Here is a 12,506-nt window from a genome sequence, read left to right on the forward strand (position 1 = left end):
GACCATTGACGCAGATGTTTGATTGATGTTTCCTTTCCCTTCATCCACAGCGCGACAAGCTTGTAACCCAAATCCGTGCAACAATGGTGGACTTTGTACCAACGTTCAGAATAACTGTTTTGCGTACACCTGCATGTGTGTGGGTTGCTTCACTGGTTTCAACTGTGAAATTCGTGAGTATTAATTGGGTTCCTAAAGGTTTTTTTGTTTTGTTTTTTATGCAAGTCGCCAGACACAAAAGGCCTGAAGGCCACTTCAAGGTGTGGGCTACAATTATTTTTGTCAAGAGGCCGTTGCCACCTACTCCTGGGACTGAAACAGGGTTACCCCTTTCACAGTCCATACGGATGTAGGCTTAGGTATCATCAGTCCGAAGCCTGGCCGGTAGAGCAGAAAGCACTACCTCCCCAATTTTATGTAGCAAGTGTCACGACCATTATTCGAACCCACACTTTGCTGATCAAACAGCAGAGCTTGAATTCGGTGCTCTTAACCGCTCTGCCATGACACGCCACAAATATATGCGAAAAAGTTTGTTTCAGCTGCTATAGATTTCAAGACATGAGGAGAGCTGTTGATAGTATAAAACATTGTGAGGAACAGCTCCCTCTATAGTAACAACAATTGTTTAGAATTTAGGCAATTTCTCACTCAAATAGCACAAATTCAGCTGAATTTTTAGGGTTCTGAAACTGAAAACGAGGTTGTTTTTCTTTCCTTATTCACTTGCAACTTCAACGACCAAATGTGTCCAAGTTTTCACAAATTTTTATTCTATGCATATGTTGGGAAACACCAAGTGAGAATACTGGTCTTTGACATGAATTACCGAATGTATTCAGTGCCCTTAACCATCATATACCTGTATCCTAGCTTGATTTTTTTACGGTTATAATGCCATAAAATCCAGTCTGTAGTTTCATAAGTCTAGTTTCTGTGCGCTTCAGGCATTAGGTGGCAGCAGACTTACCAGGTAAAATTTCCATTGTTTACGTAGTTCTGAGCGTGAGCACGTTATCAAGAACAATTGATTTTACCTGTTAAGTCTGCTGCCACCAAGCATCCCGAAAGTCTCCAATTACAAAAGGTGTCTATACACAGTGCCTGTAACAAAGGCAATTTTGACAACAAGGTATTGACTTAAGTTACATTAGTAGACACCACCGGTACATTAACACACAACTCTTGTTTTTTAAATTTTATCCTTCAAGCAATCACCAATCCCTGCCAACAGAACCCCTGTCAGAATGGAGGCAACTGTCGGAATGAGGTTGGAAATTGTGCAAGTTATTCCTGCCAATGTCCCTTGACGCACACCGGTGTGAACTGCGAACTGAGTGAGTGCAATTGACTATGAATAGAGGGAGATGCAGTTGGGTATTTGGGATTTATGAGGCATAAATGTTGAGGTATCGAAACCAGTTTGGTTTGTGGTAACACTATGTGTGTATCTACTTGCTACATGTGTAGGTATGTACAAGTAGATTAAAAACGTTTGGGAACTTGTCTTGCCATTATTCTACTACCCCGTAGTAAATTTTTGAAATTTCGGGAGACTTATCAGTTCTGAAAAGAACTGAGGGCCCTGCTTTTGTTGGGTATGTAATTTGTTGGGGATTTTGTAATGGAACATAATGCATGAGGCGCGACACAATTCATACAATTTGCTAACAGCGAACTTTTGTATGCATCAATCGACGCCATGTGCAAACTTTACATCCAACTACTGTCTGCCTCACTGCGCCTAAAGAATATTGTAAGTTTTTAAAGGCCGCATTGCCTAAAATACACACTTCACTGTAAAAGACACAGGGATGGCTCCCAAAATGGCACTATCAAGACTATAGTGAGGATGCCATCAGGGCCTAAATTTCATAATGCTCCTCAACGGTAAGCAAATTGCTAACTGTAGCAGAAACAAATCGCTAAGGTGCAAGCATATTTCACAGGTGAGCAGAAAAATTAGGGCAGCCTTATTTCGCATTCACCATGGATTTGTGTTGGGACGTCATTTATTTTGTGCGGTAAGCAACGGAAAGTTAGCACGCCTTTTTGTATGATTACGGTTAGCAGCGCTATGAAATGGAAAATCGCGCCGTAAGCATAACATCAGCCACTAAGCAGCTCTATCAAATTAGGTCCTGGTGAGTTGTATGAACACCTAGATATTTATGCAGCAAATTTTTGAGATTGATTTTTCTTTTTCTTTGTAGCTATTACTGTGAACCCGAATCCTTGTAACAGTTTCCCCTGTCAGAACGGGGCCACGTGTCTTACCATGGATGGAACCCACTACATCTGTATGTGCTTAGACGGATTCGTTGGACTCAACTGCGAGACTCCATCAGGTATTTGAAGGAACTGATACAATTTGTGTACCTTTTTGCCGAGCTAAACAAAAGGGAAAACCACCTGAAATAAACTCAAACTAATAAGACTATTAGAGGGTAATCATTCTCTGGAATAGTTTGGTTTTACCATGGAGGAAGGAATAGAAGGAGCTCGAACGAAGGGACATCAAAAGTCGAACCTGCGGTACCGCAGTCGTTTAACAACACCTCGTAATCACCCACATACCTTATACAGACAATGGGCGACCTTGCGTATGTGAGTTTGCGCGTGCGCACTTGGTTCTTCACTCAACCATGGTGTCGTATGTCGTATTGATATAATACCTGATAAAAATTGTGTGCACTTGTGCTCACCAAATCGAAAAGCACAATTGAATACCAACTACCCTCGTGTGCTAATACCCAAATTTTGAACCACCGCTAGTGACCGGAAAGTAAAAAAAATATGAAAAAATATGCCATGATGTTTCAGTGAAACACCACAAATGGTAAATGAAAATGTGTGTATTCACAATTCTTGTCTCCAATTATTCAACTTTTCACGAAGGCAACGGTGCAGAGCACCGGTACTGCACGTTCTGTACAAAGAAATCTAATCCTGCTCGTTAATCGGCCGTCCAGCTGGAGGTCTCCTATCGTTTTCCACTGGTTAGAAGGGGGCATTGTCAGGGTATTCTTTTATTACTCTGAGGTTTTGCGGGTCGTTCGAGCTCCTTCTATTCCTTCCTCCATGGTTTAACCGCTTACACCGATGTGTGTCGGCAGCTTTATACACGTACTACTCATCACTGTATAAAAACATTCAAACATTGCATCCAAAAGCTGAATTGAGTTAAAATACAGAGATTTTTAAGCATAGATATGTTAAAATTTACAGAAAATACATTAAGAAATACAATTGATTTTAATACATTAAAAGGTAAAATGCCCTCACATAATATAGTACATGTACATGTACATCATTGATGTTTCATAATCTTAACAGTCACAGCTATAAACAGTATCTAACATTAATAATAAGTCAGAAAGGCATCACTTCAGATTGGGTGAACCTTGGCCGTTGTGCCCAAGTATTATTAACGGTTTATTTTAATCCGAATAAAACAACAACCAAATGGTCGACAACATTCAAATTTACAAAGTTTTTACAGAATTAAGAAAAATGGAATGAACAATAAACAGGCAAAATCTAAAGAAAATAAAAATTATCCATAAACTAGCAGAAACACGGCATAAAAAAACCCCAAAAGAAATCTAAAAACAGGCAAAGGCAAAGACAGACATAAAGTCTGGACAGACTAGCTCTACATCATATTCTGATTTTACTTCAAAGTGACTGTTCTTGGTTTTTTCTTTCAGTGAACCTTCCTCAACTGGAAAGGTGCACAAACTCACCGTGCGGCAGTGGTGGAACCTGCTACAACAGTTACAACAGCAAATCGGGACCAAACGTTCAGAGCGGGCAGTACACCTGTGTCTGTCCACAGGGCTTCACCGGAACCAACTGTAACATTGCTGCAGGTAAATTTTAAGGCTGTTATACAGAAGTTTTTAGCCAAAAATTGGCTGGGACTACTACATGTACTTCAGCTTATAAGACTGTTCTTAACTGCACTACCGCTTTGTTTTGTCACAACTGAGAATGTTGACAATGTATAAGCTTGGGCGATATTATCGAATATCGCGATATTAATTTGGAAACGATTTCGATATCGAATGGATTTGGTTTTAATCAAAATATTGATAAATCGCGATATATCGATTAAATATCACGATGTATTTGCTAGCTGAGACATCTTGCACCCCATAGGTTTGGAATAAAACCAGAAGAATAGGTCATCAGAAAACCTCTCTTATGCTATGATTGTCTCTTCTACAACTTTCACTTGGAGTTTTAAGACTGATGATGTCAAATTTCATTAATCGCGATTATATCGAATATCGCGATATATTGTCGGGGATATATCGTGAATAAAATAAATCGATATCGCCCAAGCTCAACAATGTATATTGTTTTGACTTCCAGCCTCACAGCCCAGCTTAGACATCTGCTTAATTACAACACGGCCTGCCTGCGAGCAGGGTGCTCTGTGTTTCAATAACTACCATAGCTACGACAGTGATGTAGACTACTTCTGTGACTGCCCAGTCGGTTACATCGGTCACAACTGTGAAACGTCAAGTGAGTTCTCTTACGTATTTCATGACTGAACAAAGTTGGTTGATTTTTTTGAGCTGATTTTCGTAGGCTGCACTGTTTCTTTGGAATAGTCTTTTCTGTATTAAGTAGTCAGTTGGGGTAATAGTAGTGGGTTGGTGTTTTATTTTACTTAGATTTGTTAATACAAAACAGAAACTTTGTTTTGCGTGAGAATGTATTACTACTGTTAATAGTTGATGGGAAAGATTGTTTAAAAAGATTGTTTGAAGCCTTACTGCTGAATGCAGCCCCACTGGCATGTTTGTACTTGTGCTTTCATTTGTAACTGTTTTCTTGTGTTTGGGTAAATTTTCAAGGAATTATTATTCCAATTTTCACAGTTTTTAAGTAAAGTTTTTAATCTAGACTATGCCTCTGGCTTTTGTTTTTGTTTAAATGTTTTGTGAATGTATATTCATTCATTCATTCATATTATTGATTTATTCTTGAAAAAATATTCCCATGGCGACAAAGATTCAAATTACAAGAAAGTATCCAGAGAATACACAATTATTAAAAAGAAAGGAAGAAAATCCACAATTAGTAGTAATAATAATCTTAATTGTTGTACCTGATTTAGAATTTGTGCCTAATAAGGCACTTTATTTAAACTTGTTTCCGCATAACTGGCGGAAAAGTTATCCCTAATTTGTTACCCCTCAACAAAATATTGTGCATTCTGTATAAACTCCAGGAACAGTTTTCAGGAAAGTTCTATGGGCCATTTGTCTAATGTTGGTAAAACCGCGAGCACTTAGATTTGATACATGTATCTACTGGGAGCCAGCAATTGTTCCCAAATGGTTTCGGGGAAAACCCTTCCTACAAGTTGTCCGGGGAAAGTTTTGCTAAGGTGCCTTAACCGTTTTAAAACAATGGCAGGACTTTGTATGGAAGGGGTTTCTTATCCTTCTCTTGCTATTTACCAGGTATAAACCCATGTACGAGTGGCCCTTGCCAGAATGGTGGCCAGTGTTCAGCCTTCAACACCTTCTTCACATGCCAGTGTACAAGTGAATTCACCGGCCCCACGTGCGAAACGCCATTTGGTAAGTCTAGTCATAGGGATAAGAACAGTTAAATCTCAACTTTGTTTATGCTGGGACCACGGCCCAATTTTATAGCACTGCTTAACGGTAAGCAACTTTTCGTGCTTACTGTAGCAGAAAACTTTGCTAAGGTGCGAGCGTATTACACAGAAAAATTTGGGTGGCTATATTGCGCAATCACCATGGATTTGCAACGGATGTCATTTATTTTCGTGTGGTAAGCACCAGAAGGTTCGCATGCCTTTTCGTGTGCTTACGGTTAGCAGCGCTATGAAATAAAAATCGCACAGTAAGCACAAAATCGGCCGCTAAGCAGCGCTATGAAATTGGGCCCAGGTAAGTCCAAGTAAGAAGTAAAAAAAAGTCTTCATTTAATAAGTCAGGCTCTTGGATCTACTTCTCAGTCGCTGAGGATACTGTTCAAAAGCTTTGTGGAATCTGTAACTCCACAGGGGAAATCAAAAAGTGGTATTATCATCATTTCAATGTACCTGCTAAGATCTGGACCCCTGTTTCAGACTTTTTTGTAAGCAATAATAATAATAATTACAACATTTTATACAGTACAGCATTATAACCAGACTGACAAAACAGATAGGTTTTAAGTAATGTTTTGAAAGTGTCCAATGAAGGAGCTGCTTGAATGTGGGTGGGTAGCTTGTTCCAAAGTGTTGGAGCTATGACGGAAAAGGCGCGACCGGTAGCTGATGAACTTGGAGATATTCAAATTATGAACAACTTGATACACAAGAAGAAGAATTTTGAAATGGATGCATTTGTGAATTTAAAGCCAATGACTCTCATCTTTGTATTTTAACTTCGTAGGTGACACCACCAGTCCGGTCATCACCGGTTGTCCAACTTCTGTGACTCGCAACGTTTCTCCAGGAACTACGATGACCATTGTTACCTGGGTCCCACCTCAATCGACAGATAACTCTGGGACCAGCACCTTGGCCTTCGTTACTCATCAACCCAACAGTTTGTTCCCCATTGGGGTCACCGCCGTCTCCTATCTCTTCCAGGATCCCAGTAATAACTATGCTGTCTGTGCGTTCTACGTAACAGTTACATGTGAGTTTTTCTATTACAAAAGCTATGAACTCTTTAGATGCACTGGACACTATTTGTAATTACTCAAAATAATTATGGCATAAAAACTTACTTGGTAATGAGCAAGGAGGAGCTGCTGGTAGTAAATAACATTGTGAGAAACGGCTCCCTCTGAAGTGACATAGATTTTGAGAAAGAGATCATTTCTCACTCAAATAATAAAAGTCTTCAGGCCTGATGAAGCCTTTTATTAGGCACCTGAAAGCACAAAAAGTTGTGCAACGAGGGTGTTGTTTCTTTCATTAATTCGATGACCAATTGAGCCCAAGTTTTCACAGGTTTGTTATTTTATGCATATGTTGGGATACACTGGTCTGTAACAATCACCAAATGTGTTCAGTGCCTAATGTGTTCAAGGCATACAGTTCAAAGCTGATTCCCAAAGCTTTATTTTTGTCACATTTTGGTCATTTGCAAAGGTCTTTTTAAAGATCATGTGGTATATGGCAACGAAAGCAAAACAAGTCAGGCGGATAAAATTTGAACATTGCTTGGGTTTTTAAACTTTCAGCCAACCATAGTAAAGCCAATAAAAAAAATAAAACCACTTAGCGTCCCCAGCCCCCTTCCTTTTTAGAGGCTTCCTCTTTTTTTAATAGCACTGACGATTGTCTTAAATACTTATTTTGTTAAAAAGAAAAATGCTTGTTCTCAGTGTCCAGTATTTGAATTGTGCTGTTGTGTAACAGTTTTAGACCTGCTTTGTGGTTAGTGGTCAGCAACAAACAGATAACAATATTTTGGTTTAAACTGCATTCATAAAAAATATTTAAAAAAATGAATTGTACAATCCAACCTGCCATGATATTATTTTGTCCTACTTTAATATGATTTCTGATTTGTTTACTCTCAGGAAAATAAAAAAAACAATCGTTATTAAATAGCCTGAAAAGTCTATATTATACTCAATAAACTTGTCCCTTCAGTCCAAATAATGGGTCTAGCTCAGCACAGTCAAATAGGGAGAAAACATTGGCAGCTTTTTAGAAGAGAGTACAATTTTTGAATCATATTTTGTTCTAAACAGCTGGATCTGGAGACAACCTTCCTCCAGTGGTGACCAATTGCCCCGTTCAGGGCGTGGTACAAACTGCCCCACAGGGTACGACCTCAGCAGTTGTTACGTGGAATGAACCATTAGCAACAGATAACTCGGGTGGATTTGTTCAACGTTCTTCAAACCGTTCCCCGGGACAGAACTTTCCCCTTGGAGTAACAGAGATTACATACACCTTTACTGATCCATCTGGAAATCAAGCATTCTGCCGGTTTACTGTCACTGTTACATCAGGTACGTCTGCCTGTCATGTTTATGTAATTCCAGGTACATGTAGTACAGTAACAAAAGGGTGATTCATTAATACCCCTGACAGTTTCGATATTTCTATTCACAGGGGCATAGTTGGCAAGCTTTATGCTTGGCGCTATTTACGCGCTATGCAATAAAAACACCATTTATCATTGTAGTGTTGCTAAATTTTGGCGCTTAGCTTAACAGAGCTTGAGATTGTGACAGAACTAAAAATTTACAAAAAAATGTACTTCAAATTTTTTATGGATTTTCCAACAACTGAACACTTTCGGCTCAGTCCTTTATCGCGTGACTGTGTTAAATGAATCCTCAAGACCAAGTCACCACTGTGTTATTCCCTTATTTGAAAACAGATGAGGTGCTATCTTATTACTTTTATTTATTTTGTGTTTTTTTACAGTGGGAGATTCTGTGCCCCCAGTAGTCAGTGGTTGTCCAACCCAAGGCGTGTCGGCAACAGTCCTTCAAGGCGCATCCACAGCTGTTGTGAGTTGGACCGCACCTACAGCCACGGATAACTCAGGGGGGTTTGTTTCAGTCGTGTCGAACCGCAGTCCTGGACAAAGCTTTAATATTGGAATGACGGCAATACAGTACACCTTCACTGATCCATCTGGAAATCCAGCGTTCTGTCGGTTTACCGTCACTGTGTCATCAGGTAAGTCTATACTGTTTTAGGAGCACTCATCAGAGTTTTTTTTTTTTTTTTTACCTTTACCTTTTTATATTATGATAAATTCTAATACTGTATTATTTTCCAAAAAGAGTATATCAATCAATCAAACAAATTTGTATAGTGCCTAAATCAAAAGTGTGCTCGAAGGCGCTGAGGCACAGAAGAAATAAAAAGTCATTGATGGTAGGCCTCCTGAATTAAGTAGACTTTCAGAAGTGCCTTGAATGTGTTGAAGGATGTTGTGTCCCTGATGTGATTGGGGAGTTTATTCCAGAGTTTCGGTCCATATATAGTATAGAATAAACGTCATATTTTATTGAACTGAATTGAATACATGTAGGTCAGGCCTTGTACTCGATAAAATATTTTCATTTCAAGAATCAAATATCATAGCCTGATTTTCTCACCCACTTTAGGAGGAGACACGACTCCCCCGGTGGTCACGGGTTGCCCACTTCAAGGTGTGACAGCGGTAGCCCAACAAGGCGCAACCTCCGCAACGGTCAATTGGAGTGTACCCAGAGCTACAGATAACTCCGGAGGATTTGTAGCAGTAACATCAAACCGTTCTCCTGGACAAACGTTCAGTCTTGGAATGACGCAAGTTGAATACGTCTTTACTGACTTGTCTGGAAATCAAGCTTTCTGTCGGTTTGCTGTGGTTGTTGTCACAGGTATGGTAAATTAAAATTGGGTTGTTGTAACTTTTGTTTAAATTATTTTTTAATTTTTATTATTATAAATTAAAGAAACCAATATTGTTGATGCTCAATTTAATGTGAGTTATCATGACCATCATCCAGAAGTATAATAAGACTTTACTTCCTCAACAAAACATACACTCTACCTTTATTTTTTTTCACTTGATGTCTGTTTTTCATCAACTTGTTTAGCTGGTGGAGACACCACTCCTCCAGTGATCAGTGGTTGTCCATCAAGTGCTTCAGCCGTAGCCCCTCAAGGTTCAACGTCAGCCACTGTGACTTGGAATGAGCCAACTGCCACAGATAACTCGGGTGGAAATGTTCAACGTACTTCAACCCATTTCCCTGGACAAAGTTACCAAGTTGGAATGACCATGATCACGTACACGTTCACTGACCCGTCCGGAAACCAAGCATTCTGCAATTTTGTTGTCACTGTTTCAACATGTAAGATATTTGACATTCATAAATATGGAATAGAGATTCAATTTATCTCATGCTATAACGCCCAAAGAAAAGTATTCCCTAACAATATATTGATTTTGTTTTTTGAGATCTATGACAAAAAAAATCACAGCAATATTACTCGGAAGAGATTCGAACCAACGACTTTTGCAGTTCTAGAGCAGTGTCATACCAACTAGACCACTAAATTGCCCAGTAGCTAGAGGCAGTTCGAATCCTATATTTTAGCAGCAACAATTTAATTGATTGAAATTTTACCAGTATAATCTGCCTACTTGAGTGCCATTTACTGCAGGGACTTGGCTCCACAACCACCTATTCCAAGTTAGAGTTCTGCTCCAGATTGGTTCAGACTGTTCCAGCTTCAGTCAAGGATGTTAAATTTTGGTGAAGTAAATTATGTTTGGCCATAAAACTGCTCAGGGTAACACAGATTTTTTTGGGGGCATATGTTGAGATACACCAAGTGAGAAGACTAGTCTTTGACAATTACCAGTAGTGTCCAATGTCTTTAAGTTAAAGTATTCAGTGATTTGTGTGAATTTGATCTTAAGTCAACAACAACAACAAATAGTAATTTATCTATTTATATTTGCACGAATTGGCAGGCAATTCCCTTTCCAGCATTTGAAAAAGAATGTTTTTTTTTAAATACATTTTACCAAACAATTAATTTTGTGTTGTTTGTTTACAGCGCCTGGTGGAGACCAGCCTCCAGTGATTACTGGTTGCCCAACAGGGGTCACAGGTGTATTGTCTCCAGGTATGAATACAGGTACAGCTACATGGACCCCGCCTCAAGCTACGGATGATGATGGGCTGCCAGTTAGTGTAGGCTCCACTGCTGCACCGGGCCAGCCCTTCTCAATCGGCCAAACAGAAGTTAGATACTTCTTTGCCGACTCCACCGGAAACGTAGCAACGTGCATTTTCTTTGTCACGATTACAGGTGAGACAAAGGGTAATAGTAATAATAGCTAGTATACAAATATTGACTGCTTCGAGTGCTATGGTTAAAACTATGACTCCCGAGGTGATCCCCGGAGCGTTCTATTTTCCCGAGGCGAAGCCGAGGGAAAATAGAACGCTCCGGGGATCACCGAGGGAGTCATAGTTTTTAACCATTGCACGAGTAAAAGCAGTCAATATTTGTTTTATAACACCCCAAACATTTCTAAAACCTGTATTATTATTATTAAGTTACAGACCTGAATGCTACAATCCACGGACGACGCGAACACAGATTGCAAACACTTTTACCTACTGTGTTGCATGTAGTGTCGGACAATCCGAAATGGTTACAGACTATTAATTTATCATCCTCGTACACGCAACGGACGTCTGGGTACTGCACGCCGTGTGCTAGTCTGTCGGACTAGCGCACGGCGCCATGTGCTAGTCTTCGGACTAGCGCATGGCAAACCGACGCTCTATCACACGGCCGTCGTCTAGCAAAACTAAGACATGTCATGTGACGCGCTCTAAACCAATGAGCAGGCACAATACTTGCAAGGGGTGTTATAATTCTAAATAAAGCCGATTCACAACAACTGTTTCAATGTGCTGGGCCAATGACATTCCTTTAGTTGTTCTCAGCTCCCTGGGGAGTATACAACCTGGGCAACCGTAGCGCTCCAAAGGCTTTTTCATACACAATATCAAGCTCTGCCCTCGCAGGTACCCATTTATACCCACAGGGTGAAGGGAAGCAATAGTAAAGTAAAGTAAAGTATCTTGCTCAAGGACACAAGTGTCACAACTAGGATTCGAACCCACACTCTAATGACTTAACCACAAGAACTTGAATTCAATGCTCTAAACCACTCTACCATGACACCCTACAAACAGTAGAAAGGTGTTTCTTAAAAGATATACTCAGTCAATATATTTTCATTTCTGTTTATTACCCTTTTTTATCCTATTTTTTTTTTTAAATTGTTTTAGATATTTGATAAGCTTATAATAAGTCTTTATGTTATGATTGATACAGATGGATCTGGAGGAGACACCATTCCTCCAGTGATCAGTGGTTGTCCATCAGGTGCTTCAGCCGTGGCCCCTCAAGGCCAAACGTTAGCCACTGTGACTTGGAATGAGCCAACTGCGACAGATAACTCGGGTGGAAATGTTCAACGTTCTTCAAACCGCTCTCCAGGACAGACTTTTAGCCTTGGATCAACACAGGTTACGTACACTTTCACTGACCCATCTGGAAATCAAGCATTCTGCCGGTTTACTGTCACTGTTACTTCTGGTAAGTCTGGCTGTCTTTGTTATGAATGGAAACAAAAATGGTAGAGTTGGTTCTAAAGACTTGCCTTTTCTAGCCCAAGTTTAAAGTAGATGTTGCATAGTTTCTTATATGGACTAAGATTTATAAGTATGTGCTCTATTTTATACAATTTGTCATCGTCATTGGTGATGTCATTATCCCATCATTATTTTTTGGTCTAATAAAAAAAAAAATTAAAAAAATTATAGTTTTACTTTCGAGAAAAAATTGCAAGAGAAGGTTCAGGGACAAGGAAGAAGAGGGGTGCCAAACAGAACAACAGTAATAGGTTTTCAGCTGTAAGCCGAACACATTCAAAAACCAGTACATTAACGATAGGTTTTCGACTGTAAGACGAACACAT

At 39.6% G+C, this 12,506-nt stretch overlaps 1 protein-coding gene across 1 annotated transcript in view; it reads left to right on the plus strand.

The window, feature by feature from the left end:
• Nucleotides 1-12,506, plus strand: part of LOC139935228 (uncharacterized) — a 105,080-nt gene that overhangs the window by 72,600 nt on the left and 19,974 nt on the right. The window contains exons 47-59 of the mRNA XM_071929728.1: nt 51-173; nt 1,212-1,337; nt 2,214-2,348; nt 3,711-3,872; nt 4,378-4,533; nt 5,481-5,600; nt 6,426-6,674; nt 7,741-8,004; nt 8,426-8,683; nt 9,118-9,375; nt 9,595-9,852; nt 10,565-10,819; nt 11,861-12,124. Coding sequence (XP_071785829.1) covers nt 51-173; nt 1,212-1,337; nt 2,214-2,348; nt 3,711-3,872; nt 4,378-4,533; nt 5,481-5,600; nt 6,426-6,674; nt 7,741-8,004; nt 8,426-8,683; nt 9,118-9,375; nt 9,595-9,852; nt 10,565-10,819; nt 11,861-12,124 — 2,628 coding nt within the window. The remainder of the gene's footprint in view (nt 1-50; nt 174-1,211; nt 1,338-2,213; nt 2,349-3,710; nt 3,873-4,377; nt 4,534-5,480; nt 5,601-6,425; nt 6,675-7,740; nt 8,005-8,425; nt 8,684-9,117; nt 9,376-9,594; nt 9,853-10,564; nt 10,820-11,860; nt 12,125-12,506) is intronic.

Source organism: Asterias amurensis, chromosome 3, assembly GCF_032118995.1.
Source record: "Asterias amurensis chromosome 3, ASM3211899v1".
NCBI classification, from domain to species: Eukaryota; Metazoa; Echinodermata; class Asteroidea; order Forcipulatida; family Asteriidae; genus Asterias; species Asterias amurensis.